At 48.3% G+C, this 26,735-nt stretch overlaps 2 protein-coding genes and 1 long non-coding RNA gene across 4 annotated transcripts in view; 1 reads left to right on the top strand and 2 right to left on the bottom strand.

The window, feature by feature from the left end:
- USF2 (upstream transcription factor 2, c-fos interacting) overlaps positions 1-6,004 on the bottom strand; it is a 23,088-nt gene extending 17,084 nt beyond the window's left edge. For both annotated transcript variants that reach the window (XM_028742545.2, XM_028742547.2), the window contains exon 1: positions 5,620-6,004. In XM_028742545.2, coding sequence (XP_028598378.1) covers positions 5,620-5,672 — 53 coding nt within the window. In that variant the 5' untranslated portion in view covers positions 5,673-6,004. The remainder of the gene's footprint in view (positions 1-5,619) is intronic.
- LOC144328477 (uncharacterized) lies at positions 5,995-26,735 on the top strand. Its single transcript, XR_013393752.1, has 4 exons — positions 5,995-6,080; positions 23,934-24,039; positions 25,835-25,861; positions 26,678-26,735. It is a non-coding gene; the product is annotated as an uncharacterized LOC144328477 (long non-coding RNA).
- C7H8orf90 (chromosome 7 C8orf90 homolog) lies at positions 13,234-16,762 on the bottom strand. Its single transcript, XM_077930919.1, has 2 exons — positions 16,750-16,762; positions 13,234-14,315 (listed from the first exon to the last, which is right to left on the bottom strand). Exons 1-2 carry the CDS (start codon positions 16,760-16,762, stop codon positions 13,480-13,482), a joined length of 849 nt encoding a protein of 282 aa, XP_077787045.1. The 3' UTR covers positions 13,234-13,479.

The raw sequence follows: 26,735 nt of genomic DNA, 5'->3' as shown, positions 1-26,735 counted from the left end.
ACTCTACAATTCTGTGATTCTATGAGTCATTTGAGCTTCATTGAGACATCATGGCACCTGGGCCTCTATTCCGTCACCCACCCCTACCCCTGGGGGACCCTGCCTTTCCACTTCTCCCCACCCCCAATATACTCAGCTGAAAGCATGTAGGACACATTAGACACAAGGGTGGTTTTTTAAATAATAAAAAAGGGATTCCACAATGACTAGAAAAGACAGAAAATAGATGGAGCCCTTCGTTTTATTACTGTCTGGTACACAACAGGGTCCTAATTATTCTCACCTCCTGTGGGGATAGCAGCTGAGTTTGGGGAGGTGGCCGGGTTGGGGGTGGGGTGGGAGAAGAAGCAATGTCTGTGGATAAGATGTGGGAACTCGAGTACAGAAGAGAAAAAGGCACTTCCAGTTTACGGGAGGTCTCAATAAAATTGGGTTTATGTGACTGGCACGCACTTCTGGGAAGACCTTTGATGCAGAGCTGACAATGATGTCAAGGTCATCTTGACTAGCCATGGAAACTCAGAGACCAGATGTTGGGGGCAAACCACAGGGATTGTTCTCTTTCTGCCCTGCATCAGGACTGACCCTCTAGATGCCCCTGGACTGCAGCTTGAGGCTGCCTGGTGCTGTCCAGGGCCGTAGCTAGGAGGTGGTGAGGTGGGGCCCCGCTAGGGACGCAGGTGATGGGGGCGCCCCCCAAAAATTGGCTAAAAATATGTCCATAAATATAAATATTATTGCCTCATAAGAAATGATTTTAAACAGAGGAGGAATTGAATGGGTGGAGGGGCGGGGGTTGGAGGAGAGACGGAAAGAAGAGCTAATTTGTCCATGGCTAGGCGGGCGCAATCTCGACCGTTCTCCCAGGGACGCAAGATCACCTAGCTACGGCTCTGGCATTGTCTAGAGTGCCACAGCCAGGTACGCTCGCCTGGGCCTACAAAGGGGTCCATCAGGTTTTTGCCCAGAGGGGCCCCCCCAACCTGGCCAACCCCTCCCCAATATGCTGAGCGCTAGAACTTGCAAGACTCTTCATCCCCACCTCCCTTTACTGCCTCCTTGATCTCGTAAGCACAGTCCCTCTCCTTGCTTTCACGGCCTTTTCTGGGAAAGGGACAGCCCTGGGGTAAGGTCACAGGTCAGTTGGAGAGCACATATTCTCCATGCAAACGGTCCCAAGCTCAATCCCTGGCCTCCCCAGATACTTTTAAGGGGAGAGAACGCCTGCCTAAAACCAGAGAGAGCTGCTGCCAGTCAGTGTGGAGCAGATATGCTTCTCAGATGCATTCCACTCTCTATGTGCCATCCCACTGGATCCCAAGGACCCATTCCAGCCAGGTAAGAACACCCACGGAGGGTGCAAAGTAGGGCTCGTGAGAAGGGTGGCGTTCTGGGGAGAATCCCGAAGAGGGCTGGAAGGAGGCAGTTTCCCTCCCCACCCCTGACACTACATAAGCCGCTTCCAATGGTTCTCCTGGCATCACCAACAATCACATGAGATAACTCTGGCATCTCCCGTCAAGTCATGCTCCTCTCTGTTCACAACAGAGCCCACCCCTGCTTAGGAGCTTTCTCTCTCCTTATTTAAACCCCGGTAAATGCCCCCAATCAATTCCGGAAGTTTAAGAAATGTACCAGCAAAGATGGGAAGGGGAAGAAGAAGAATCTGGGGTAGCAACCCCTATTACGTTTTCTCTTATATTTCACCAACAGGGCTAGGCCTCACCTCTGTTGACGGCATCTAAGAGATGCCTGCCTGTCTGTTCACCTTCTACCGCTGCCAGGAGCTGAGGAAGCACAGAGGTGGCTAACCTGGGTCCCTCCAGGTAACGGTGGGAGTCTCAAATCCCAGCAGCCTCAGCCAACATGACTAGCGGTCAAGGGTGATGGGAGCTGGGCCTGAGCAACATCTGCACAAATCTGCCCACACTCTGGTCTAGGAGTGGCTAACAGTGTGATTTTTGAGCCTGAAAGTCAGTATGCATTTACGCATACCACCAGCCTTGTAAATGACACCACAAAAATGACAAATCTGCAAATACACATGCACACCTGACATGGGAGCAAGAAGCACCTTGATCCTCTTTCTGCAGCCCAACTATTCACTTGCATGAAGTTCCATGGATCACCCTCTTATCTTCTTCACCATGCCTTGGGGTAGACTGAGTAGACCAAAAGGGACTGGCCCAAAGGTCACTCAGTGAATTTCATGACTGAGCGATGATCTGAGCCCAGGTGTCTCTCCAGGCCCAGTCTAACGTCCTGAACAACAAACTCAGAAAAGCCGCTTTTCCTCAAGGAAGCTGTTATCCTGCCAGCCTCTGTGCATCTTTCCCCCGGTGGTCCCCCCACCCCGACGCAATAATGTCTGAACGCACATGATGCAGCAAATATTGCTGAAAGCCTGTGCTTGGATGGGCGAAAGGTCCAGGAAACTCTATACATACAAAGTGTGTGTGTGTGTGTGTGTGTGTGTGTGTGTGTGTTCTACTGAAGGGAAGCTCTCTGGGAAGAAGTCATGGGTGATATCAGGCGAATCAACACATTACATCAGGAATAGGGAGGTGAAGAACAGCAACCAGTCTATAAGGTAAAGAACCCCTAACCATTAGGTCCAGTCGTGACCGACTCTGGGGTTGCGGCGCTCATCTCGCTTTATTGGCTGAGGGAGCCGGCGTACAGCTTCTGGGTCATGTGGCCAGCATGACTAAACTGCTTCTGGCGAACCAGAGCAGTGCACGGAAACGCCATTTACCTTCCTGCCGGAGCGGTACCTCGTTATCTACTTGCACTTGATGTGCTTTCAAACTGCTAGGTTGGCAGGAGCAGGGACCGAGCAATGGGAGCTCACCCCGTCACAGGGATTTGAACTGCCGACCTTCTGATCAGCAAGTCCTAGGCTCAGTGGTTTAACCCGCAGCGCCACCCGCGTCCCAACCAATCTATACAGGTCCATTTTAAAACAAGTTGTTGAGTATTCTGGGGGGAGCATCTCCCCCACCCAAAAAATGTTTTGGTGCTTTTCTTGGATTTACTAAGCATTAAAAAATACTAATACAGTGGACGTTCGGGTTGCGAACGTGATCCATGCGGGATGCGTGTCTGCAACCTGCAGCGTTTGCAACCCGCAGCAGCACGTCTGCGCACACACGCGTTGCGATTTGGCGTTTCTGCGCATGCACGACCCCCAAAACCCAGAAGTAACCTGTTCCAGTACTTCCGGGTTTTGGCGGGTCTGTAACCTGAAAAAACGCAACCTGAAGCATCTGTAACCTGAGGTATGACTGTAATAATCGCCCTACCTGCCATACACCCGGGTTTTTCTGGACATGTTGCCATTTCAGCAAAAATCCACCCAGAATCAGTGGTACTCAACTTGTGGGTCCCCAGATGTTGTTGGACTACAACTCCCATCATCCCTGAGCTCTGGCCTTGCTAGCTAGGGGTGATGGGAGCTGTAGTTCAACAACATCTGGGGACCCACAGGTTGAGAAAGGCTGGCCCAGGTGCCATTCTGCAGCCCGATTCCCAGATGTGTCCAGAAAAACCTGGATGTATGATGGCAGCCCTAGATAAGGCTGATTTGCATGTGCAGTAGATCAGCAAAGATTTCCAACTCCCAATGGTTTAATAATAGCAACAACAACAAACTAGGCAGATGAAATGAAGAGAGCTTGGATTCCCAGGGTTCATTCGGCGGACCACTCCTTTCCATATGAACCCTCTGCTCACACAGTCCCAACAATCATCTAGGGACTCTACCTTTTTACCCTCCCAAATGTGTTCACCCAGGAGGCAAATTCCAGGATGCTAATGTAACCGCCCTTGCTTCTCTGTGAAAACAACTCAGTCCTGCAAATCGATTCACAAATATTACTGCCTACAGTAGCTCTTACAGCCTCACACATAGCTCATGTTAGTCATTTGTGGTTAAGCCCATGGTTAAGCCCCCTCTCTTCTAAATTATGGAACTTTCACTGCCTGGTCACCCAGAATCCAGTTTTGCTCACCATAGGCGAGCAGAGTCATGGGAGGGGAGTGTCAAGGCACAGCACAATTCTGCACTGGCTGTTCTGCCCAACTGCCACAGGGTAGACGGCTCTCCTTGAAGCAGCACTGCAACCCGGAAGGAAACAAAGACTATTCCTAGGGTGGCTGTCCTCAACCTGGTGCCCCTCCAGATGTTTAGGACTACAACTCCCATCAGCACCAGGCAGCATGGTCAATGATCACGGAGGATGGCAGCTGCAGTCCCACAAGCACAGGAGGTCACCAGGTTGGGGAAGGCTGTCCTAATACAGACCGCAATGCACTGCAGTATTTTTGGATTTCCCACCAGGTGTGTATCTTTCTCAAGGAAACGCAGCAGCCAATCCCAGTTCTCCAATAATGTATGCACCATGCACAGTGGTCACGACCGCATGTCGTAGGTGCTCACTTGATGAACATTAGGTGTCCACACAACACCCCCAGAAACAGCAGCGGGTGAACTGGTGATTGGTCCTCTGTTCGCAGTGAAGGAACCATGTTGCCAAGCCCACCAGGCCTTTTTCTTACTTTGTTCCACCTTTCTACTGAGGCAAGGCTGGGGAACATCTGACCCCTGGGCTGCTGTGATGGAGGACTCCCAACACCCCTCTCTCCAGCAGCCACAGTCCCAGTAGCCCTCGCTGGGGATGGTGGCTGCTGAAGCCCAAAGCAAGGCTACACATTGCCCATGCCTGCACTAAGGAGCTTGGGGAGGAGAATGAGGAACGCAATGTGCACTCCTCCCCCCCCCCCGTTTTAACCCTAACAAACCAGTGGTGTAGGGTTAGGCAGCGAGAGCATGCCTGGGGGTGTCACTCCAGAACATTCAGGGCAAGGTAGGGATTGAACCCCGAGTCTCTAACCACTACAACACGCTGCTGGACTCTCAGCTTAACACCATCTCCTCACCCCCATCACTCCCTCTCCTTTGGAGCCCCACAATCGCACCCCCACTTTTTCTGATCACCCTGGCAGCCTCCTCCCTGTTCAGAGTCACTTACCCCCGTTCCCAGCCCTTACCTGCCAATCAGTGTTTTGTGTCCTCCCTCCCCCCACCAAAACACTGAATGCTTTCCCCACCCCCACCCCTCTCCAAATGCACATAAACCCAAGATTTATCTTCCCCTTCCCTCTTGACAATGCATTTCAGATCTTGGACGGTGCGTGTGCGATTGTGGGGTTGTGTGGGTTTTTTTTGGGGGGGGGGGTGTCCCGTTGCTTCTCACCCTACAATGGCACGGAGTCCTCCTGATCACAACCTCTCCTTTCTCTCTCCACACACACACACACTTTCCCTTTTATTCCAGACACCCAGTTCTCAGCCCCAGGTCACGTCCCCTGGAATTGCCGTGTCCCCCCCACCCTCGTCCCACTTCCCCCGTCCCGGAGAGCCTAAGCTCTGCCTCGTCCTCCATTTTGTTCTCCCCCACTCTCTCTGCGCCGCTGCTGCCGCCGCCGCAGGAGGATCATGGCTGGTTCCCTCTCCCCTCCCCCACCCTCGCTAGGCCCGAGAAGAGAGGGAAGGCTGGGTGCCGTAGCCCCCCCCCCCGCCCTGCTAAATGGGGGTGTCGTGGGATCTTCCCCCCTTACCTGGATGCAGCGGAGGCGGTGGCTGTGTCCAGGCCGGGATCCAGCATGTCCATGGGGGGAGAAGGGAAGGGGGGGAAAGGGAGGGGGGAGGGAGAGGGGGTGGGGGAAAGACCCCCGCAGCACCAGGGGGAGAAGGGGGCGGGAGGGGAGGAGGGAGGGGACGAAGTTTAAATCTCACGCCGGATGGAGGTAGAGGGGACGCGGAGGAGACACGGGAGCCGAGGCGCTGATCACGGGGACAAACACTCGGGTCATGTGAGGAGGAAAGAGAGCGAGAGATTCTCTCTCTCTCCCCTCCTTCCCCAGCTGGGAGCCCGGGACACGTGAGGGGGGAAGAGACGGGAGAGCGTGGGAGCCGGAGGATGCGGATTGAAAGAAAGGGCGGAAAAGGATCCGAGGAGCTGCTGCTGCTGCTGCTGCTGCCGATCGAACGTCCGCGGCCTGCTTTGGAACGTCGGCGAGCAAGCAGCGGATGGAACGTTGCAACAATCCGGAGAGGGAGAGGGAGGAGGGGGAGGGGATTGAACGCTGCGACGATCCGGGGCGGGGGAAGAAAGAGGCGGCGGCGGCAGCGGTGGAGGAGGGGTGGAATAGAACGTTGCAAACGAGCCGCCGCGGCGGATAGAACGTTGCGGGGTTCGATCGAACGTTGCGGCAGCGTGGGAAGGCGGTGGGGTGTGTGGGGAAGCGTTCTTTGTTGCTTTAGAACGTTGGGCGATTGCGGGGGAATGTTGCAACGGCGGAGCTGCAAGAAAGGGATCGCGCGCGGGGGGTGGGGGGAATAAGACGGTATCTACGCGCGATCGGATACTTTTAAGATCGTAACCCCCCAGCTATTGCGGTCCCCAGGGCGCATGCGTACATGCTAGAGGCAGCTGGGGTGTGCTTGGGACGGGAGCTGTGACAGCTCAAACGGTAGAAGGAGCCCCCTGAATACTACTTGACTGGCGGGGCGGATGTGGAGCTGGAGAGAGAGCAGATAGGAGCCCGGTTCGGTGAACCGCTTAGCTCGGCGCAACGACTCGAAGCTGCGCCTGCAAGACTGCCATCTCAAGCGCGGTTTGCTAAAAATCAAGGGCCATTGTACTCGATAAGACTTAAGGAGTAAACAAGCGAAGGCTCCGGCTGTGCTGCGTTTCGCCTCCCACTCTTTCCTGCTGCCACTGAGCATGCTCTACGGAGAATATTTGCTCGAGCTGCCAGCCTGTGGACGCTTAATCTGGGCGCGGGCCACGCTGGACAGAATCGCAGTTGCTTCCGAGTTAGCAGCCGTGGGGTGGCGGACGCTGTGCGTGTATACTCGGAAAGCAGCGTCCACTGCGCTAGGTGCGGGCTTGCTAGCTCCCGGGATCTGGTACCCAGACGCTGTCTTAGTCTACTAAAATGGAATTATCAGCGCAAAAGCCGTGTCTTGACCTACTTTCCACAAATTAATCCGCTGTTACGTTGCGTGAGCAAAACTCTTTTGTCCCAGACCGGAGCGGGGAGGGGTCTCCCCAGAGACTCCTGAATGGCTGCAGGTTCCCCGTCCCTAATTTAAGGCGAGCGAGCACGATCCCATTCCGCTAAAAAGCGCGCGGGGTGTGTGTGTGTGTGTTAACGACGCAGAGAGGCGAGACTTGCTGCTTCTATTTTGCATGTTTACTTGGCAGTCGAGTCTGTTAAATTGTAATAAGCCCCTTTCCTAAGGAAGCGGGCGGGCGTGCCTGCCTTTTTAGGATTGCAGCTTTCCTTCCAGCGATCTCAGGCGGCTCAGATAGGAGATCCTGTAGCTTGACATCCAGCGAGCCTGGCGATTCAGTTGTCAAAGGGCTACAAAACAACCAGCGGGGTGGGGGTGGGGGTGGGAGGCCTCTCTTGAGCTGTGGTAGGCCAGAAGAAGTCACGCGATTAAGATGCATTTACCAATGAAGGCTCCCGGGGGCGGGCTTACTCTCTTTGAGTGGCAGGAGGAAGGGAATTCTTGTTTGCTTGTTTTCAGGCACGGTGAGAGCCAAATTGTGAGCTGAGGGAAACTCCATGCAAAATTGCATGTCAATCATGCGGGGCGGCGACGGAAATTTGCAAACGGCCAACAGCCCTGCTAACAGGAGATTGATGGAAGGGCTGGGGCCACCCTGTGGATGTTGTGCTTAGCTGTGCCAATCCATGATGCCAGAGTGAAACCTCCTAATAGCTTGCTGCAAAATAGACTAAAAGCAGTGCACAGTTAAATTATGGCATTTGCTCCCTCAGGAGGCAGTGACGGTCACAAACTTGGACTGCTTTAAAAGAGGACTGGGCAAATTGCATAGGGTGGATGGTTGTTAAGTGCATTAACCACTCAGCTGACACTATTATTTATTTCTTTATTTTTACCCCAGAGAGAGCGAGTCTGGGGAGGGAGTTCCAGAGTCTGGGAGCAGCCACTGATTACCCCATATATATGTGTGTGTGTGTTTGTTTGTGTGTGTGTGTGTACACATTACTTTTCTTCAATGGAACTTGGGACAAGGTATCGTATTTTTCGCTCTATAAGACGTTCCAGACCACAAGACGCACCTAGTTTTTGGAGGATGAAAACAAGAAAAAAATATATTCTGAATCTCAGAAGCCAGAACAACAAGAGGAATCGCTGTGCAGTGATAACAGCGATCCCTCTTGCTGTTCTGGCTTCTGGGATAGCTGCGCAGCCTGCATTCGCTCCATAAGACGCACACACATTTCCCCTTACTTTTTCGGAGGGAAAAAGTGAGTCTTATAGAGCAAAAAATACTGTACATAGAAGATGCAGGTACAGTGGTACCTCGGGTTAAGTACTTAATTCGTTCCGGAGGTCCGTTCTTAACCTGAAACTGTTCTTAACCTGAAGCACCACTTTAGCTAATGGGGCCTCCCGCTGCCGCCACGCTGCCTCTGCGCGATTTCTGTTCTCATCCTGAAGCAAAGTTCTTAACCCGAGGTACTATTTCTGGGTTAGCGGAATCTATAACCTGCAGCGTATGTAACCTGAAGCGTATGTAACCTGAGGTACCACTGTATTTTTCTTCCAGGCACAAACCCAGCTCCGGCCTTTCTTAGCTTAAGCAACTTTAGTGTAGGATTGGAGTGGGGAACATTAGGCCAGTGGGGGGTGGGACATAGCTGTCAACTTTCAGATTTGAAAATAAGGGATCAGCAGCCTCACTTGTCCCGGGGACAGTCTACGGGATATCTAACAATCCGGGATAGCAGCGGGAAACGGCGCTGGAATAAGGGAATTTCCCTCCAAAAAAAGGGAAGGTTGACAGCTATGGGGTGGGGTGGGAGGGAAATGTGACCTTCCAGGTCTCCTATCTGACTCAAGCTAAGAGTTAACGATTGGGGGAGCTTCTTAATTATTTTTCTCTGTTATTACGTGGTTATTATGGGAAGCTGTCTTACCGAGTCCGACCGTTAGTCCCTTCTGACCCCTGGTCCTTCTGACCCCATTAGTCCCTTCTGACCCCTAGGGATGATGGGAGTTGTAGTCCAACAAAAGTCAAACAAGTTTTGAGAAACACTGCTCTAGGTCAATATTGTCCACACTGATTGGCAGTAGCTCTTTGAGGACATTCACACCTTTACCTGGAGATGCCAGGGATTGAACCTGGGACCTTCAAGATGCTCTACCACTAAGCTACAGGCTTTCCCCGAGTGGGTCTCTCTTCCCTGCAGTTCAAGACTGACAGCCTTGTGACATCACCTGCTCTTTTTGGCCTGGATCCCTTCCAGTCGGGATTCAGGCCTCATCATGGGACTGAAACTGCCTTGGTCGCACTGGTTGATGATCTCCGGTGGGCTAGGGACAAAGGTGAGAGCTGTTTCCTAGTTCTGCTGGATCTCTCAGTGGCCTTTGACACCATCGACCATAACATCCTTCTGGACCGTCTTGAGGGGCTGGGAGCTGGGGGCACTGTCATACAGTGGTTCCGCTCCTTCCTCCTGGGCCGTGTTCAGAAAGTGGTGGTGGGGGATGAGTGTTCAGACCCCTGGGCTCTCACTTGTGGGGTGCCTTAGGGTTCTGTCCTCTCCCCCATGCTTTTCAACATCTACAGGCAGCCGCTGGGAGAGATCATCAAGGGGTTTGGGCTGGGTGTTCATCAGTATGCAGATGATACCCAGCTCTACCTCTCTTTCAAATCAGAACCAGTGAAGGCAGTGAAGGTCCTGTGTGAGTGGCTGGAGGCGGTTGGAGGTTGGATGGCGGCTAACAGATTGAGGTTGAATCCTGACAAGACAGAAGTACTGTTTTTGGGGGACAGGAGGCTGGCAGGTGTGGAGGATTCCCTGGTTCTGAATGGGGTAACGGTGCCCCTGAAGGACCAGGTGCGCAGCCTGGGAGTCATTTTGGACTCACAGCTGTCCATGGAGGCACAGGTCAAATCCGTGTCCAGGGCAGCTATTTACCAGCTCCATCTGGTACCTAGGCTGAGACCCTATCCGCCTGCGGACTGCCTCGCCAGAGTGGTGCATGCTCTGGTTATCTCCCGCTTGGACTACTGCAATGCGCTCTACGTGGGGCTACCTTTGAAGGTGACCCGGAAACTACAACTAATCCAGAACGCGGCAGCCAGATTGGTGACTGGGAGCGGCCGCTGAGACCATATAACACCGGTCTTGAAAGACCTACATTGGCTCCCAGTACGTTTCCGAGCACAATTCAAAGTGTTGGTGCTGACCTTTAAAGCCCTAAACGGCCTCGGTCCAGTATCATTCTACCCGGACGCTGAGGTCCAGCACCGAGGGCCTTCTGGCGGTTCCCTCACTGCGAGAAGCCAAGTTACAGGGAACCAGGCAGAGGTCCTTCCTGGTAGTGGCGCCCTCCCTGTGGAACGCCCTCCCACCAGATGTCAAAGAGAACAACAACTACCAGACTTTTAGAAGACATCTGAAGGCAGCCCTGTTTAGGGGAGCTTTTAATGTTTGATGTATTACAGTATTTTAATATTTTTTTGGAAAGGAGTGGCTTTCCAAAAGAGTGGCTGGGGAAGCCCAGCCAGATGGGCGGGGTATAAATAAATTATTATTATTATTATAGTAGATTTGCATATCCTAATCTGCTCATGTGACTTCATGTTTCCTTGGTTCCATAGCAGTTCTGAGTTTCAGGTCCCTCATGAGAGCAGCTCCAAAGTGATTGCTTTGAATAATGTTTAGATCAGGGATGGAGAACATGTAGCTTTCCAGGTGTTGAACTGCAGCTCCATTCATCCCTGACCGTTGGCTAAGCTTTGGGAGGTGATGGGAGTTGTAGTTCCAAAGTCTGGGTGGGTACCAGGCTGCGGAAGGCAGCCGTACATTGTAGAAACAATTGCAGCAAAGTAAAATCACTTCCCTTTCCATCACTCTGTCGTCCTGTCAGGAGTGAGCCAGCAGTAAATCACACTGGCAAGTGGGAGTTAACTCTTTATTAGCAGAAACATGATCTGCACAGGAGTGTCAGGCCTAATGAGCACAGCAACTCATCTCCTGCAGGTCTTGCTCCCCATGAAGCTGTTGCTGAGACTCAAAGTGACCACCTTCCCACAGGTGCTTAAGTCCCCCTCCTCTCTTCCCCAAGCAATTGGAGACTATGTATGCGTGTCACCAGTATCTCCTCTGCCCTTTTCACGCCTCTTCTGGTTCTGGGAGACCAAAGGAGAGGGAAGCTTGTTGAAGCAGACCCTACACTGGCTCCCAGTATGTTTCTGAGCACAATTCAAAGTGTTGGTGCTGACCTTTAAAGCTCTAAACAGCCTCAGTCCAGTATACCTGAAGGAGCGTCTCCACCTCCCCATCGTTCTGCCCAGACACTGAGGTCCAGTGCCGAGGGCCTTCTGGCGGTTCCCTCATTGTGAGAAGCCAAGTTACAGGGAACCAGGCAGAGGGCCTTCTCGGTAGTGGCACCCGCCCTGTGGAACGCCCTCCCACCAGATGTCAAAGAGAAAAATAACTACTAAACTTTTAGAAGACATCTGAAGACAGCCCTGTTTAGGGAAGATTTTAATGTTTAATAGGTTAATGTATTTTAGTGTTTTGTTGGAAGCTGCCCAGAGTAGTTGGGGAAACCCAGCCAGATGGGCGGGGTATAAATAATAAATTATTATTATTATTATTATTATTATTATTATTATTATTATTATTATCTCTGCCTCTTGGCCTCTCTCCTGCCTCCTCACCGGCTTCAGCTTCTGCCTCTGATTCTGGACCGCTCTCTGCCACAGACTCTTCCTGCTCACTAAGCCCTGTTCCCCTTCAGCTTCCGACACCACCACTTCCCAGTCTTCTCTCTCTCCTTCCTCTGACCACTCATCACTGTCCCACCACCGCTCCCCGGGCTCTGAGCCTTCTTGCCTTGGTGGTTCTCCAGCCGGTTCCTCCCACCGATCCTTGGCATCCAGTCAGTCTTTGACACCATCCAGTTTTCCCCAGCAGAGCTGTAACAGCTTATTCCAAAGGCGAAAGCATCCTCCGCAGCTCATGCTGACCACACTGCCAAACATTGTGGGGATCAGATCACTCCCATCTGCTACCGCTTGGAATCCACAGTGCGAATCTAGAAGGGATGTCCAACTTTGGTGGATACATTTAATCAGTTGTGTGACGATGAGGACAGAAGAACAAAGAGGATCTACTTTCCTGCCCACCCTCCCCCCCAGCACTTCTGAATTTTTAAATTTATTTTAAATGTTTCTTGCTTTTCTACAAAGCACTCTTGGTGGTGTGCAACAAAGCTAAACTAAAATGACTAACGAAAGAAATAGAAAACCATTTACAAAAAACAAAATCCAGCACAGCAAGAAAATTATTGGTAAGAGCTAGAGCAAAAAAAAACCCCAAACACAAATCAGCAGATACTTTGTCTGTGGAGGGGTTGGAAAACAGGTTTGTCTTCATTTTCTGGTAAAACATGAATAGTTAAGAGAGTAAAGAATCTTCTCTGGGAAGATTCTTCCACAATATACTGTAGGTTCTACCACTGAGAAGACCCTTCACCATTCAGTGAAGCCACACACCTTCCTAAAGGATGTTGCAGTCGCTGAGGTTTCATAGAATTGTAGAGTTTGAGGGGACTCGAAGGGTCATCTAGGTGACCAGACCATCCAAGCTCTGCTTAAAAGCCTCAAATGAAGGAGAGTCCATAATCTCCCAAGGGAGACTCTTCCACTGTCCCTGGACCTGAGAGCAAGGGTTGGAAGAAGTGGGAGGATGTTCTCCCCAAGGCATGCTAGGCTCAAGACTGCTCAGGGTTTAAAGGTAATTGCAACCACCTTGAATTGGGTCCAGTAGCTTGGTGGCATCCTGGACAGCTGTGGCAATACAAACACCTTCTTTTTGTGGCCTTTTCTGTTGGAAGAATCGGGCCACAAAATTCTATACCAGCTGCCCATCTTCAAGGGCAGCCCCTGCATAGAGCACATTGTAGTAGTCCAATCTACAGATTGGTGTATAGGTATTTTTACATAAAAAGCAAGTGACTATTGGACAGCGCCTGCCCCCATCCCAATGATCTCAACACCAAAGCTCTACGGAGTGGAAGACAGAAAGCTTTTTTTATTAATGTCCTCTCTAGGGAGCCAGACTTGGGTTGCAAGGTGGACATCTATAGCCGTACGCAAAGTGTTTAGTAGCTCAGCTGCTAGCCTCAGTTAGATGTTCAGAGCACCAATGCTGGGATGAAGGTGTTGGGTCTTTAAAAAAGTCTTAAAAATACGTCCTGCTTCGGGACTATTGCTAACATCTGGAAGAGTGGTGGCCAACATGATGCCCTGCAGATGTTTCCATCACCTCTGACTAATATCCAAGCTGCAAGGGCTGATGGGAGCTCAATACCTGGAGAGCATCAGGTTGCCTTCCTTTGATCTAGAATGTCCAAGAGGACTAAAACTGCCCATGGTGCGTGGGGCTCATGAACTGGAGGTTGATGGACTGCATTGGTGCTGAGCTTGGGATAGCTATTGGGGCAGGTTGGATGTTCCTGTGGCCTTTGCCGTCTTGCAGGAGGAAAGGCGGCTCGCCGGGAGCCGCCGCGGCAGCCACGCAGGGCACGCTGGTGATGACCATGATGTCCGGCCGCAAGGTGGGACTCGTTTCTTGCGGCGTAGGCAGCCCAGGAGCACCGGCGAGGGATGCTTTGCTGGCGTAACTGAGAGCCAGTTGCTCCAGACGCCTCTTCTTGAAGAATGCCTGGGTGGTGGCATGCAGCGGCTGGAGGAGGTGAGGGACCGGTTGCCCTGGGTGCAGGAAGAAATCGAAGCCGGAGCAGTCCGAGGGGTCGTACGCCAGCTGACGGGACGCCTCCCCCTTGCTGGGCCAGGCGAAAGGGAACGGGAGGGTGAAATCTTCAGTGAGCACCCGGATCGCAAAGTCATCCTCCTTGCCAAACTCTTTGTAGGCTCTCTGGATGCTGCGGAAATGGTCCTCCCACCTTTTCATGTCTCCGTCGTAGATATCTGGGAAGGAGCCCGGGAGAGTTTGGACCAGCCTCGGGGGTGATGAGGTGGTTGCTGCGGTGGAGCCCGGCAGGCTGTAGACAACTCCGGGAGAGGTGTTGTGTGGAGCCGCCTGGCTAAAGAGATGGGGCGACGGCAGAAGAGGTGGAGGAAGCAGGAAGTCTTGCGAGGGGTTCCCTCCCCCAGGCTTGGTACCACTTCCTGCAATGGGGAGGGGCTTGCCCTGTTGCAGCGGGGCAGGGAGACCTGGGATGCCTTCATCACCTGTGAGTGTACAACCCAAAGGGTCAGGATCGAACGGCAGCAAATCCACTCATTCGCTTGCTGGAGACAAGTTGCTCTGAGTCTCTGGTGAGCAGGATGCCCGAGATACTACAGATAATCACCCCATAATCTCATTGGTGCTGTGATTTGGAGTAGGTAAGAAACAGCAGAGATCCCCCTTTGAACTGTGGGAGAGATTCTCACTTTTGATTTCTCCGTACCCTAGCACAAATGAGATAAGACACCCCCCCCCCGGCAACTCTCTCACAAAGAGGAACACAGTGATGACCCAAGAGAATGACTGGCACAATGGAACACCTTGACGAGTGCCAGAGCCGTTTACCTTCCCACCACAGCGGTACCTATTTATCTACTTGCACTGGTGTGCTTTCGAACTTCTAGATTGGCAGGAGCTGGGGCAGAGCAACAGAAGCTCACTCCATCGCGGGGATTCGTACCACTAAGCTTCCGATCGGCAAGCCCAATCGACTCTAGTCTAGACTAACTAGTAAGCTAAACTGACTATCTGTAGACCTCCAACTAGATTTGACAGTAGTTTTGCAAAAGAGAAAAAGGAAGATCCACACAAAGGTTTTTCAATAGTGACACCTATTCTACCCAACAGTTATTACTCCCCACCCCTTTCCAATAAAATTTACTGATAGGTCCAAGATCTTTTCATTTACCAAGGCCTTTTAAAGGTGAACTGGATGAATGATGGGCTTTTTCTTACTGCTTTTCTTCTTGTGCTTTATCCTTGAATTATTTGGGGTGTGTTTTTTATTTTTATGGCAGGGTGACATTTTTGGGAGGGCTGCATTGGTGTGTATAAGCTGGGGTCAGTCCTGTTGGGCATAGCAGCTCTCTAAGGATACTAATATCCCAGCCAATATGCTAGTTTCATTCAACTGTGACCTCAAGAGAGTCAGGATGTGGAAGCATGGAAGTGTATTTGGCAAATGAAAGTGGGGGGAAAGATGATGACTGTCGAAAATAAAGGGATGGGTGGATAAAGGAACTGAGAGAATGTGACAGATGGAGAGTGGCTGATAGGCAGTGAAGAAGCTGATGAGAAAGGTGAATAACTTTTACAGTCTACATGGGTCCAGTTTTCTTATGAGTGGCATTGATTTGTGGAGTCTATCAGCCTTTGCAGGCCTGGACCATTCCAGATGTTTTGGGCTGCCACTGGAGCTGCTGGGAGTTGTTGACCAAACCATCTGCAAAGCTCCAGGTTGGCAAAAGCGGGTCTCCATCATTCCTCTATACTTCATTTCAGCTACTAGTTCTCCTTGAAGATCACATAATGTTCAGCCAAGCCCCTTCTCAAAGAGCTCCACCAAGGGCTTCCATTTTGAGAGCCACCACACCTTCCTCTGGGTTGTCCGTTTAGGGTCAGCCAGCACAATTTAGGAGGCTGAATTGGGCCATGGAACTCCTGGTTCCCAGTCTCAATTCTGCACCCTTCTGTTTTGTTTTTCCTACAACTAGTTTCCCTCTCAGACCCTGCAATGTTCTTCCCAGATCCATCACCTGAAGGCCGAGGTGGGTTATCCAAAGTCTCTGGAACTAAGGAAGCCATTGTAACTCATGAGAGGTGGATACGGAAACGGGTTGGGGGAACAATTGTTGACTATAGTCGCCTAGGAAACTACAATGGCTCTATGATGACATCACAACAGATGAATGGGGACGAAGGGGGCAGCATAGTGATGCAAACAATGAGTGCTGAATGGGGGGAAATGGCTCTTTGTTTTATTCTGGTGGTGGGGAAATAAAAAATATTGAGGGCTGTTGATGCATGGGGGTGGGCGGGTGGAGGAATTAACCAAGGGGCACACGCAAGCGTTAATTTTATTATATTATTTAATTTATAACAATATTTATTAACCACCAACTCATAAAAAGAAAACATGGCTGGGCACCATGAAACCACTACGACGTCTTAAAATAAAGAACAAATGACCAACACTGAACTGGATTTAGTATCTTAATTGTATATATAAACAATAATGAATATTATCCCTGCAGTCTTCCTGAACCTAGTACCCTCAAGATGTTTGGACTAGAACTCCCAGCACCCTAGACTGTGGGCACCAGCATGAGAATCTGGGGCATATTCTAATTTTCTCTAGCTGGAGGGGAAGAAAAGGGTGGAGGAGGAAGTAGAATAAGATAAAGGATATTTCCAAGTCCTTCTCAATACCCTGCAGTCAACTAAAGACAGCCAAACATGTCCTGTCCCTCGCACCAACCTCCCTCACTGCCAAGGGAAAATAAAAAATGAATAGAAAGAGAACCTACCCAAGTGATGCTGACACAAAAACCTCCCACACACACTAAGTAAAATAATACAAGTTTACTACCCCCCTCTCCCTCTTCTCTCCCCCCACCTCTCTTCTCCCCAATACTGTACACAACATTGAAATCTCACCTGGCATCACCATGACCTGTGCCTGACAGCATAAGCCCTGGATGGTTAAGTCAAGTCAAAGGTGGCTATGGGGTTGCAGCGCTCATCTCGCTTTCAGGCCAAGAGAGCCAGCTTTTGTCCACAGACAGCTTTCTGTGTTGAGGCCAGCATGACTAAACTGCTTCTGGTGCAACGGGACACTGATGGAAACCAGAGCACACAGAAAGGTCGTTTACCTTCCTGCCGCAGCGGCACCTATTTATCTACTTGCATTGGTGTGCTTTCGAACTGCTAGGTTGGCAGGAGCTGGGGCAGAGCAACAGGAGCTCACCCCATCACAGGGATTTGAACCGCTGACCTTCCAGTCGGCAAGCCCAAGAGGCTCAGTGGTTTAGACCGCAGTGCCACCCGCATACCAGTTGCTTTTCATGGAGATTGAGTTAAACTGATCCTGTAGAACAGAGAGACTTTTCTGACTCAGGCATCACCTTTAGTTCCATCATTTGACATGGGACCCAGCTTTTTTTTAAAAAAATGTGTGCCTTTTCTCTCTTGTTTTTCTCCCTTTAGGGGAGGGGCCATACCTAGGATGTAGAGCATCTGCTTTGCATGCTAAAGAGCCCAGGTAAAACCTCTGGCATCTCCAACCTCTGGAAAGAGTTTTATCCAAAACCTTTTAAAGTTGCTGGTTGGGCCAGTGGTCCAACTCAGTTTATGCCAGCTTCTTAGATTCCCTTCCTCGCCAGCTGTGGACACTGCACAAGGACGTTGCTGTGCTGTTATAGACCCTTCCCCCCTGAAATATTCATGCCTCCTTTTCTTGATTACATCTCTGAACCATCAAAAAATAAATAAAACGTCAATGACTTACAAGAACAAGTAGCAGCTTGCGATTCTATCCACTAGGTGGAAGTCATAGACCTCTATTTTGCCTCTCCTTTGAGAGTCCTCGATTTATAAAGTGAGACTGACAGCTCCATTGTGCAAATATAAGACATGTATTTAAATTTGCTCTGTTAACCAAGCAAAAAGGTGTTGTAAAGAAAACTGTTCCTTCTCTTCTAAATCAGGCTTTTATTTCTGGGGGGAGGGGGGAGTCGTTTTTTTAAAAATCCCATTTAATACAAATTTAAGCACACCCTGTTGTTTGACTCACACTGGGGTAGCATGTGGCCAAGAGTGACTTACAGGAGATGATGAGATGAGGCTGGGATGGTGGTTTTCAGCAACTCTGAGATGCCCAGGGTGGCTTGAGTAACAGAGCTGCAGGTGTTGTGGCGGCTCAGTTACTCTGCTGTGTCCTGCTGCTGCCTGGCTGTGGTTTAGATCAGCAGTTGCTAAAGGGGGTAGTACCACGCCCTGCGAGTACACTAAAAGGACAAGGGGTGGAAATCTTGAGAGAACAGCTGCTGCCAGCAGGGTTCTCAAAATTTAGCAGGCAGAGGAGTGGTGCTGTGGTAAACCACTGAGCCTCTTGGACTTGCCAGTCAGGTCAGCGGTTCAAATCCCTGTGACCGGGTGAGCTCCCGTTGCTCTGTCCCAGCTCCTGCCAACCTAGCAGCTCAAAAGCATGTCAGTGCAAGTAGATAAATAGGTACCACTGCAGCGGGAAGGTAAATGGCGTTTCTGTGCGCCACTGGGATGAGAGAGTTTGGAATTGGCGGGTTCTTGGTTGGGCGTTTCTGGCTGAGCCAGAGATCTGCTGGCATCACTCCTACATCCTGGATTAGAACAGAAGCCGGTATAAGTCCCCAAAGGGGGCCACCCTGGCATGTGTGGTGGAGGTGGCCCAAGGACAGGAGAACCTGTTCCAACCCTACCAGCTTGATTATGTGACCTGCCAAACCAGAGAAATGAAGCAGGTGAAAAGGGCAGTGTAAATCAAGCTCCTCGTGAACGGAGTTTGGAAGTGGAGTTAAGTTAACCCGACACTACACAGCAGCAGCAAAAGTTGTGCCAGCTTTCTATTGTTAGGATTGTTCTGTGAATATTTAAAGGAATGTATTTGGCCTGGCTTTTTGCTGATGGTGGCATTGTGTGAACACTGCGGGGGGTGGGTGGGACCTGTGTACATGAGTACAGTCGTACCTTGGTTCACAAATGCCTTGCGACTCAAACGTTTTGGCTCCCTAACGCCGCAAACCCGGAATTGAGTGTTCCGGTTTGCGAACATTCTTTGGAACCCGAATGTCTGACGCAGCAGAAGCTCCTGCAGCCAATCGGAAGCTGCACCTTGGTTTTCGAACGTTTTTGGAAGTCAAACGGATTTCCGGAACGGATTCCATTTGAGAACCAAGGTATGGCTGCAGTGGGAATTCCACAATCAAATCACACCTGGAAGCACCCTTAGTCTTCAAGAAACCACAAGACCCCATTGCACCAACTTCCAGATGATGGACTTTAGCTTTTAATTAAACTAACTAGCTAACTAACTAAATAGATACTGCAAATCTTAAAGTCGCTCATCCCTGGATTAGATTAGACTAGGCCTGTGAGCTATTTTGTTAGCTTATAAATGAGCACGGTTGTGCAGGCATGTGTGCAAAAAATTTGGCCGATGCTGTAGTTCTTTTGAATGGGTCCAATATAAAGAGTTTCCAATCTGGAACCAATCCCAGGCGGTGTCCTTTTAAAAGAAGGTTGGTTTTCAATTCTTAGTGGGTGATAAGGTCTAGTTTCATTCCAGGAAGAAAAGTCACTGCTGATTTCTGCAGATGACACCTCTGATAAGCACATACGAGGTCAGTTACCCAGATTCCACCCCTGCTCAGTTGGCACGGCTACCCAGAGTCCACTGAAGCCATCAGCATTCAGTGGAACAGGCCCTGTTACAGGTGTCACATAATACTTTCCCCGCTTTTGTAAAGAAATAATAGAATCATAGAATTGTAGAGTTGGAAGGGACCCTGAGGGTCATTTAGTCCAACCCCCTGTAATGCGGGTGCCGCTGTGGTCTAAACCAATGAGCCTCTTGGGCTTGCCGATCCGAAGGTCAGCAGTTCGAATTCCCGCGACGGATTCAGCTCCCGTTGCTCAGTCCCAACTCCTGTTAACCTAGCATTTCGAAAGCACACCAGTGCAAGTAGGTAAATAGGTACCGCTGCGGCAGGAAGGTAAACGGTGTTTCCATGCACTCTGGTTTCCATCACATTGTTCCGTTGTGCCAGAGGCGATTTAGTCATGCTGGCCACATGTCTGCAGACAAATGCTGGCTCCCTCGGCCTGAAAGCGAGATGAGCGCCCAACCCCAGTCACCTTTGACTGGACTTAACCGTCCAGGGGTCCTTTACCTTTCTTACCTATGTAGCAATGCAGAAATATGCAGCTGTCTCATATGGGGATCAAACCTGGAACTGATCTTTCCATGTGGCAGCACCTAATTCATACTATGATAATCATAGAATCATAGAGTTGGACTGGACCAAGTGGATCAACTAGACCAAACCCCTGCAATGTAGGAGTTTTTGCCCAATGTGGGGCTCAAACCCACAACCTTGAGATTAAGAGCCTCATGCTCTACCAAAACAATACAAGACATTCTTTGAAACTCACTCTTACCTGAATAAACTCATGTGGAGCGTGGAATCTCAGCCAGCTTGGATTAATCTCAAATTTCTTGGTAGAGAACCAAATTTCTAACAGAAATTATTTTCTGTTATTTGTTTGTTTGGTTGTATGTTTGTTTACTTGTATGTACGTCTGTTTTCTCATAAATGTATTTATTTTAAATTAATAAAGATATATTTTTTAAAAAGAACCAAATTCTGTTAGTTATGTATGCAGTTGGCTTTTCTTCTTTTCTTTGTCTTCAGACTGCCAGTCTTTGTGCAATAGGGATTCCAGGGCATACCAGAAAGTTACTTTTGCACAATTAAAGTGCATTACAGCACTCTCTTACCCTAGCACAAGAAATCCACTTCAAAACAAAACAAAAACCCAGTCATTTTATGGTAAGGAAAGCGAGAAGTGTGAACTAAACAAAGGATTTGCAGGAAGATGTATAAACTCCACACAAGCAAATTATTGTAGTATCGCCCCACAGACAAATGAGAATGAATGCTCAAGGAAGACCAGACATAAAAGGCACGGCATATCCTGTTTCACCACTTGATTTTTTTTAAAAAAAGATATTTAATGAAATTTTGAACAATAAAACTAACTTCACAATCAAAATGAAAAAAGAAAGAAAAAACATTATCACAGTCAAATAAAAGCAGAAAAATACAATACAAAACATAAAAAGTAGAAGAAAAAAGACATAAAAAAGACATAAAAATCCAGTTTCTTACTTATTGTTTTCATAACCCTCCTTCCTGACTTCCTCACATCTCCCTTTTCTGTGTTCCCTTTTACACAATCGTATTCAGCAGTACCTTACCCTCTTTCAAATCTTATTCTATGTTATACATTTCAACTATTATGTCTCCAATTTTTCCCTTTATATCATTTTGTTTAAATTTGACATAATGTTATTCTAGCTTTTTCACCCTTATTCTTATAAAACATTTTTTACATATTCCTTTCAACTATGTCACTAATGCCATATTGTCTTTATATCCTGGATCATTTTAGCATTCAAACATTTTGCAATGTTTTTGCAAATAGTCTTTAAATTTCTTCCAATCCTCTTCTACTAACTCTTCTCCCAGGTCTCGGATTCTGCCAGTCATTTCTGCCAATTCCATGTAGTCTATCACTTGCATCTGCCATTCTTCCAGAGTGGGCAAATCTTGTGTCTTCCAGTGTTTTGCGATGAGTATTCTTGCTGCTGTTGTTGCATACATAAAAAAAGTTCTGTCCTTCTTTGGCACCATCTGGCCGACAATGCCCAAAAGGAAGGCCTCTGGTTTCTTAGGGAAGGTATATTTAAATACCTTTTTCAATTCAGTATAGATCATTTCCCAGAAAGCCTTGACCTTTGGGCACGTCCACCAAAGGTGAAAGAATGTTCCCTCAGTTTCTTTACATTTCCAACATTTATTATCAGGCAAATGATATACTTTTGCAAGCTTGACTGGGGTCATGTACCACCTATATATCATTTTCATAATATTTTCTTTTAAGGCATTACATGCCGTGAATTTCACACCAGTGGTCCATAACCGTTCCCAGTCAGCAAACATAATATTATGACCAATGTCTTGCGCCCACTTAATCATAGCTGATTTGACCGTTTCATCCTGAGTGTTCCATTTTAACAGCAAGTTATACATTCTTGAAAGTACCTTAGTTTTAGGTTCTAACAATTCTGTTTCTACTTTCGATTTTTCCACCTGGAAGCCTATTTTTTTATCCATATTAAAAACCTCTCTAATTTGAGAATAATGTAGCCAATCTCGCACTTTATCTTTTAGTTTCTCAAAACTCTGCAATCTCAATGTGTCTCCATTTTGTTCTAATATCTCCCAATATTTCAGCCACTTGGCCTCCATATTGAGTCTTTTCAGAGCCTTAGCTTCCATGGGTGACAGCCACCTTGGGGTCTTGTTTTCTAATAGATCTTTATATCTTGTCCAGACATTAAACACTGCTTTCCTGACAATGTGGTTCTTGAATGCTTTATGAGCTTTGACCTTGTCGTACCACAGATATGCATGCCACCCAAACGCATTATTAAACCCTTCCAAATCCAAAATGTCAGTGTTCTCAAGAAGTAGCCAGTCTTTCAACCAGCAGAATGCTGCTGATTCATAGTACAACTTCATGTCTGGCAGGGCAAACCCCCCTCTTTCTTTAGCATCAGTCAATATTTTAAATTTTATTCTGGGCTTTTTGCCCTGCCAGACAAATTTAGAAATCTCTCTCTGCCACCCCTTGAAACAGTCCATCCTGTCCACAATCTGCAAAGTTTGAAACAAAAACAACATTTTTGGCAATACATTCATCTTTATGGCAGCAATTCGACCCAACAAGGAAAGCTTCAATTTTGACCAAATTTCTAAATCTTTTTTAACCTCTGACCAACATTTTTCATAATTATCTTTAAATAAATTCAGATTTTTGGCCGTCATATTTATCCCTAGGTATTTCACTTTCTTCACCACATTCAAAACTGTCTCCTTCTGAAACCTTTCTTTTTCCACTGTTTCACCACTTGAGATGGAACAGGAAGTGCCATCCTAGCCTGCTGCCATCGCACTTCCTGTGCCACCGCCTCCACCGCTGTTGAAGTGGTGTCGGCACTGGTGCCGATTTCCAGTGAGATCTCGCAAAATCTCATGAGACCTTGCCAAACTCTCATGAGATATTGTGGAGTACATGAGATCTCATGAGATCTTGGTGAGATCTTGCTGGAAATCAGTGTGGCTTTCCTGCAAGTGGTAGAGGAGGCAGGGTGTGTTGTGCCTTGGGGGCCCTGCTTTGGGGGGCTTCCAATGCCCATAGCAGCTGCTTCACCCCATTTCATGGGTGGGCCAGCCCCGTGACATAGTGTAAGCTTTGTGCAAGTTTCCATACAGAATTCAAAGTGCTGGTTATGACCTATAAATCCCTATATGGCTTGGGCCCAGGCTGCCGAAAAGAATCCTAAATTCTGAGTGCAATGTCAATAATAAAGGGTTTCCAATAACCCTTAAAGTTTCTTTCTGGGGTTTTCAGTAAACTAACAACTTCACCAAACTAAGTCGTTTATCTTGCTAATCATAAGCTTGGTCGAGTTTGCAGTTTTTATGTCATTGCAAGTATTAGGTAAGGTAAAAGTAAATGACCCCTGGATGGTTAAGTCCAGTCAAAGGCGACTATGGGGTACAGCGCCCACCTCGCTTCAGGCCAAGGGAGCCGGCGTTTGTCCACAGACAGCTTTCTGGGTCATGTGGCCAGCATGACTAAGCCGCTTCTGGCTCAACGGAACACCGTGACGGAAACCAGAGTGCATGGAAACGCTGTTTTCCTTCCCACCACAGTGGTACCTATTTATCTACTTGCACTGGCATGCTTTTGAACTGCTAGATTGGTAGGAGCTGGGACAGAACAACGGCAGTTCACCCCCTCTCAGGGATTTGAACCACCGACCTTCTGATTGGCAAGCCCAAGGGGCTCTGTGGTTTACACCACAATGCCGCCTGCATCCCTTTTGCTATGCTATGGTTAAAATGCATTAAACATGATCTTGAAAATCAACAAAATGTATCTGTCCCACATAATGAAGTCAAAATATTAAGGGATCCAAATGTGGTTGTTGAAGAGATATTAATATTCCATTACAGGGGCATTTAAGAGTCCACGTAGCAGTTGGCTCTGGAAGCAGAGTGTCCTTTCTGCAAGAGTGTCCTTGTGATGAATCAGTTCCTCTGACCTTTCCTTCCAGATAAGGTAATTTGGCGACACTCTCAATGGGCGCTTTAAGTTTGGGCAGTGTGGCTTGTGGTGATGGGTCAATAAATAGCAGCTTCCGAGCCACAGTTCACACCTTTGAACCATTTCGCACCCGGGACGGAAGCCTGATCCTGGGCTAAAATGAAGCTCCCGGTTGTAGCTGCCGTTCTTTTAATCTCTGCACTTTGTGCAAGAGAAACGGATGCACAGGTGAGATGGAAACGGACTTCTAGGAAAATGCAGCACCAGCTGTTAATTGGATGCTAGTGGGGGGTGGGGGGGTGGGGGGACCTAAACCAATGTGAATCAAAAGTGTCATGTTATTTATTGACCAGAAGCCCCAAACCCAGCATTGCTCGGGAATTATCGAAAACAAAAACAAAATAAAAAATAAAAATTGGAACTAGTGGTTAAAATCCGGACAGTTTTTAAAGGTTCAGTTTGCCCTCTTGATTCAAAATGTCATCTGGTCCAAACATAGATGAAAACCTGCTCCTTAATCTCAGGAACCATCATGCAAGATTTAGTTATGGTAGCTTAAGAAGTGTCCAAATGCATAGCGAACAAACAGCTTGCCAAAATAATTAATAGATACCTGTGCCTTCCTTCAGTGATGGAAGTCAAGGCACTGTTTATAAAAACCAGAGAGTTTTGAGAGGGCATCTCGCTTGTAAGAAGAAGCAGTGGGGGGCCAGTGTGGTAACTGTGTTAGTTGACTTATCTCAGTTTCTCATTCCTCTTTAGCTCTGCTCTCCAAGTAGATTGCATTTAAGAAAAAGTAATTCTGAAAATTCATCAGCATTTCATTACGAATTTCTCCTAAATTTTACATGTTTGCATGCAATTTCCCCTAATACAGTGGTGCCTCGCAAGACGAAATTAATTCGTTCTGCGAGTTTTTTCGTCTTGCAAATTTTTCGTCTTGCGAAGCACGGTGTCGGGAAAGTTTTGGAAAAGCTTCAAAAATCACCAGAGTCTTTAAAAACCTCAAAAAAGGCTACCACACTGCGTTCTATGAGTTGCTCCTCGAAGTCAAGTCACAACTGTATTAAAGGTTTTAAGAAAAAGGAAACAAACTTGCAAGACGTTTCTGTCTTGTGAAGCAAGCCCATAGGGAAATTCGTCTTGCGAAGCAACTCAAAAAACCAAAAACCCTTTCGTCTTGCGAGTTTTTCGTCTTGCGAGGCATTCGTCTTGCGAGGTACCATTGTATACACATTTCTGCAAGGCAGTACCCCTTAATGTAATACATTTTGTATGCTGTTTTCACTAATGCTCACACTTTACCCTGGTATTGTGCATGCATGTTTGTACACATTACCTGGCTGGTAATTTGGAACGGTGACTGCATTTCAGTTTGCGCATTGTTTCAGAAAGGGCAGATAAGGATGGTTCGCTTTTAAATACAACCGAGTTGAATTTCTTCCCCACTCCTTCTTGCAACATGGAAGGTAACTGACTGACGTGGGGAGCTTAGGGTTAAAACCTTGTTTTCCCGTTTGTTAATGTCTCCCAATTGCGGACAGGGCTTGAGTCCACATACAGTGCTTCCAGAGAACGCAACAAACCCTTTCGTACTCGGATATAAAGAGAGTAACTAAGGCAGAACTCCTATGCACACTTACCAGGGCGTAAGTCCCATTGAACTCAATGGAAGTTACTTTTGACTCCGAATAGGAATGAATAGGATCGTACTGTGAATCCAGCTTGCAAATAATGGCTTATGTCGCAGAGTCTATTTCAAATTAAATTCATGGAAACTAACAGCATCGTTTCAATTGTTTTGTTATAGCAGTGGAATCCTGGTTTTGGTGCCTCCGTAAGTACGACACATTTTGTCCATCTGCTTTTGTTATGCTTTCTCTCAAAAAGGATGCTACGCGAGTAGGATCTGCGACAAAACACCCTCACTTGTTTAACAGGACCAGTCCTGTTCTGGGCTAGAATTAGCCATCTTCTTCCAGGGTCCTACTTGATCAGACCAAAGACCCATCTAGTCCAGCATTCTGCTCTCACAGTGGCAGATCAGATGTCTTTGAGAAGCCCCAAAGCAGCGCATGAGTACAACAGCAACTCTCCACACTTGTGATGCCCAACAACTGAAGGCAGTACACAGCCCTTGTGGCTAGTAGTAGCAGAAGCCTTAGCCCTCCACGAATTTAAAGCCATCCAAGCTTCCAGCTAGCACTAAATCCTGTGCTAGCAAATTCCATGCTTCAGCTATGCACAGGGTGAAGCATCCTCATGCTGGGGAGAAGAGTGGGCTGGAAAGGTTGCACTCATGCTCCTCTTGTGGGTTTTCATGAAAAATAAAATTCATTTTATATTTTTATTTTAAAAGAAGACATTCCGCCTCTTCTCACCCTGGGCTGGGCTGGTCAGCTTACAGGATCCTATCAAAAGCACTGGACCTGCCTAAGCTGTTATTTTCCTCCTGGAAAGGGCTTTCCCTGGAACGATCAGTTTATGTGCAAATAAATTTCCACGTGGAGGCAGCCAAGGGCTATAGATAGGGATGGAATTTCCTGCAAATCTCAGCAGCAAGCTTATCCACACTGATTTTTGGTTTCGTTGTGGGGATGTAAGGCGGGCAAGGAAAAGGACTGAACCACCTTTGTCTCTTGATCTTTTACAGCTTGGTTATTCAGGCCCAAATGTGCCTCCTCCACCTCCGCCTCAGCCTCCCCCTCCAG

The sequence above is a fragment of the Podarcis muralis genome, chromosome 7, assembly GCF_964188315.1.
Source record: "Podarcis muralis chromosome 7, rPodMur119.hap1.1, whole genome shotgun sequence".
NCBI lineage: Eukaryota > Metazoa > Chordata > Lepidosauria > Squamata > Lacertidae > Podarcis > Podarcis muralis.
The sequence above is the reverse complement of the archived record's forward strand: the minus strand, read 5'-3'. Positions and strand labels throughout refer to the sequence as shown.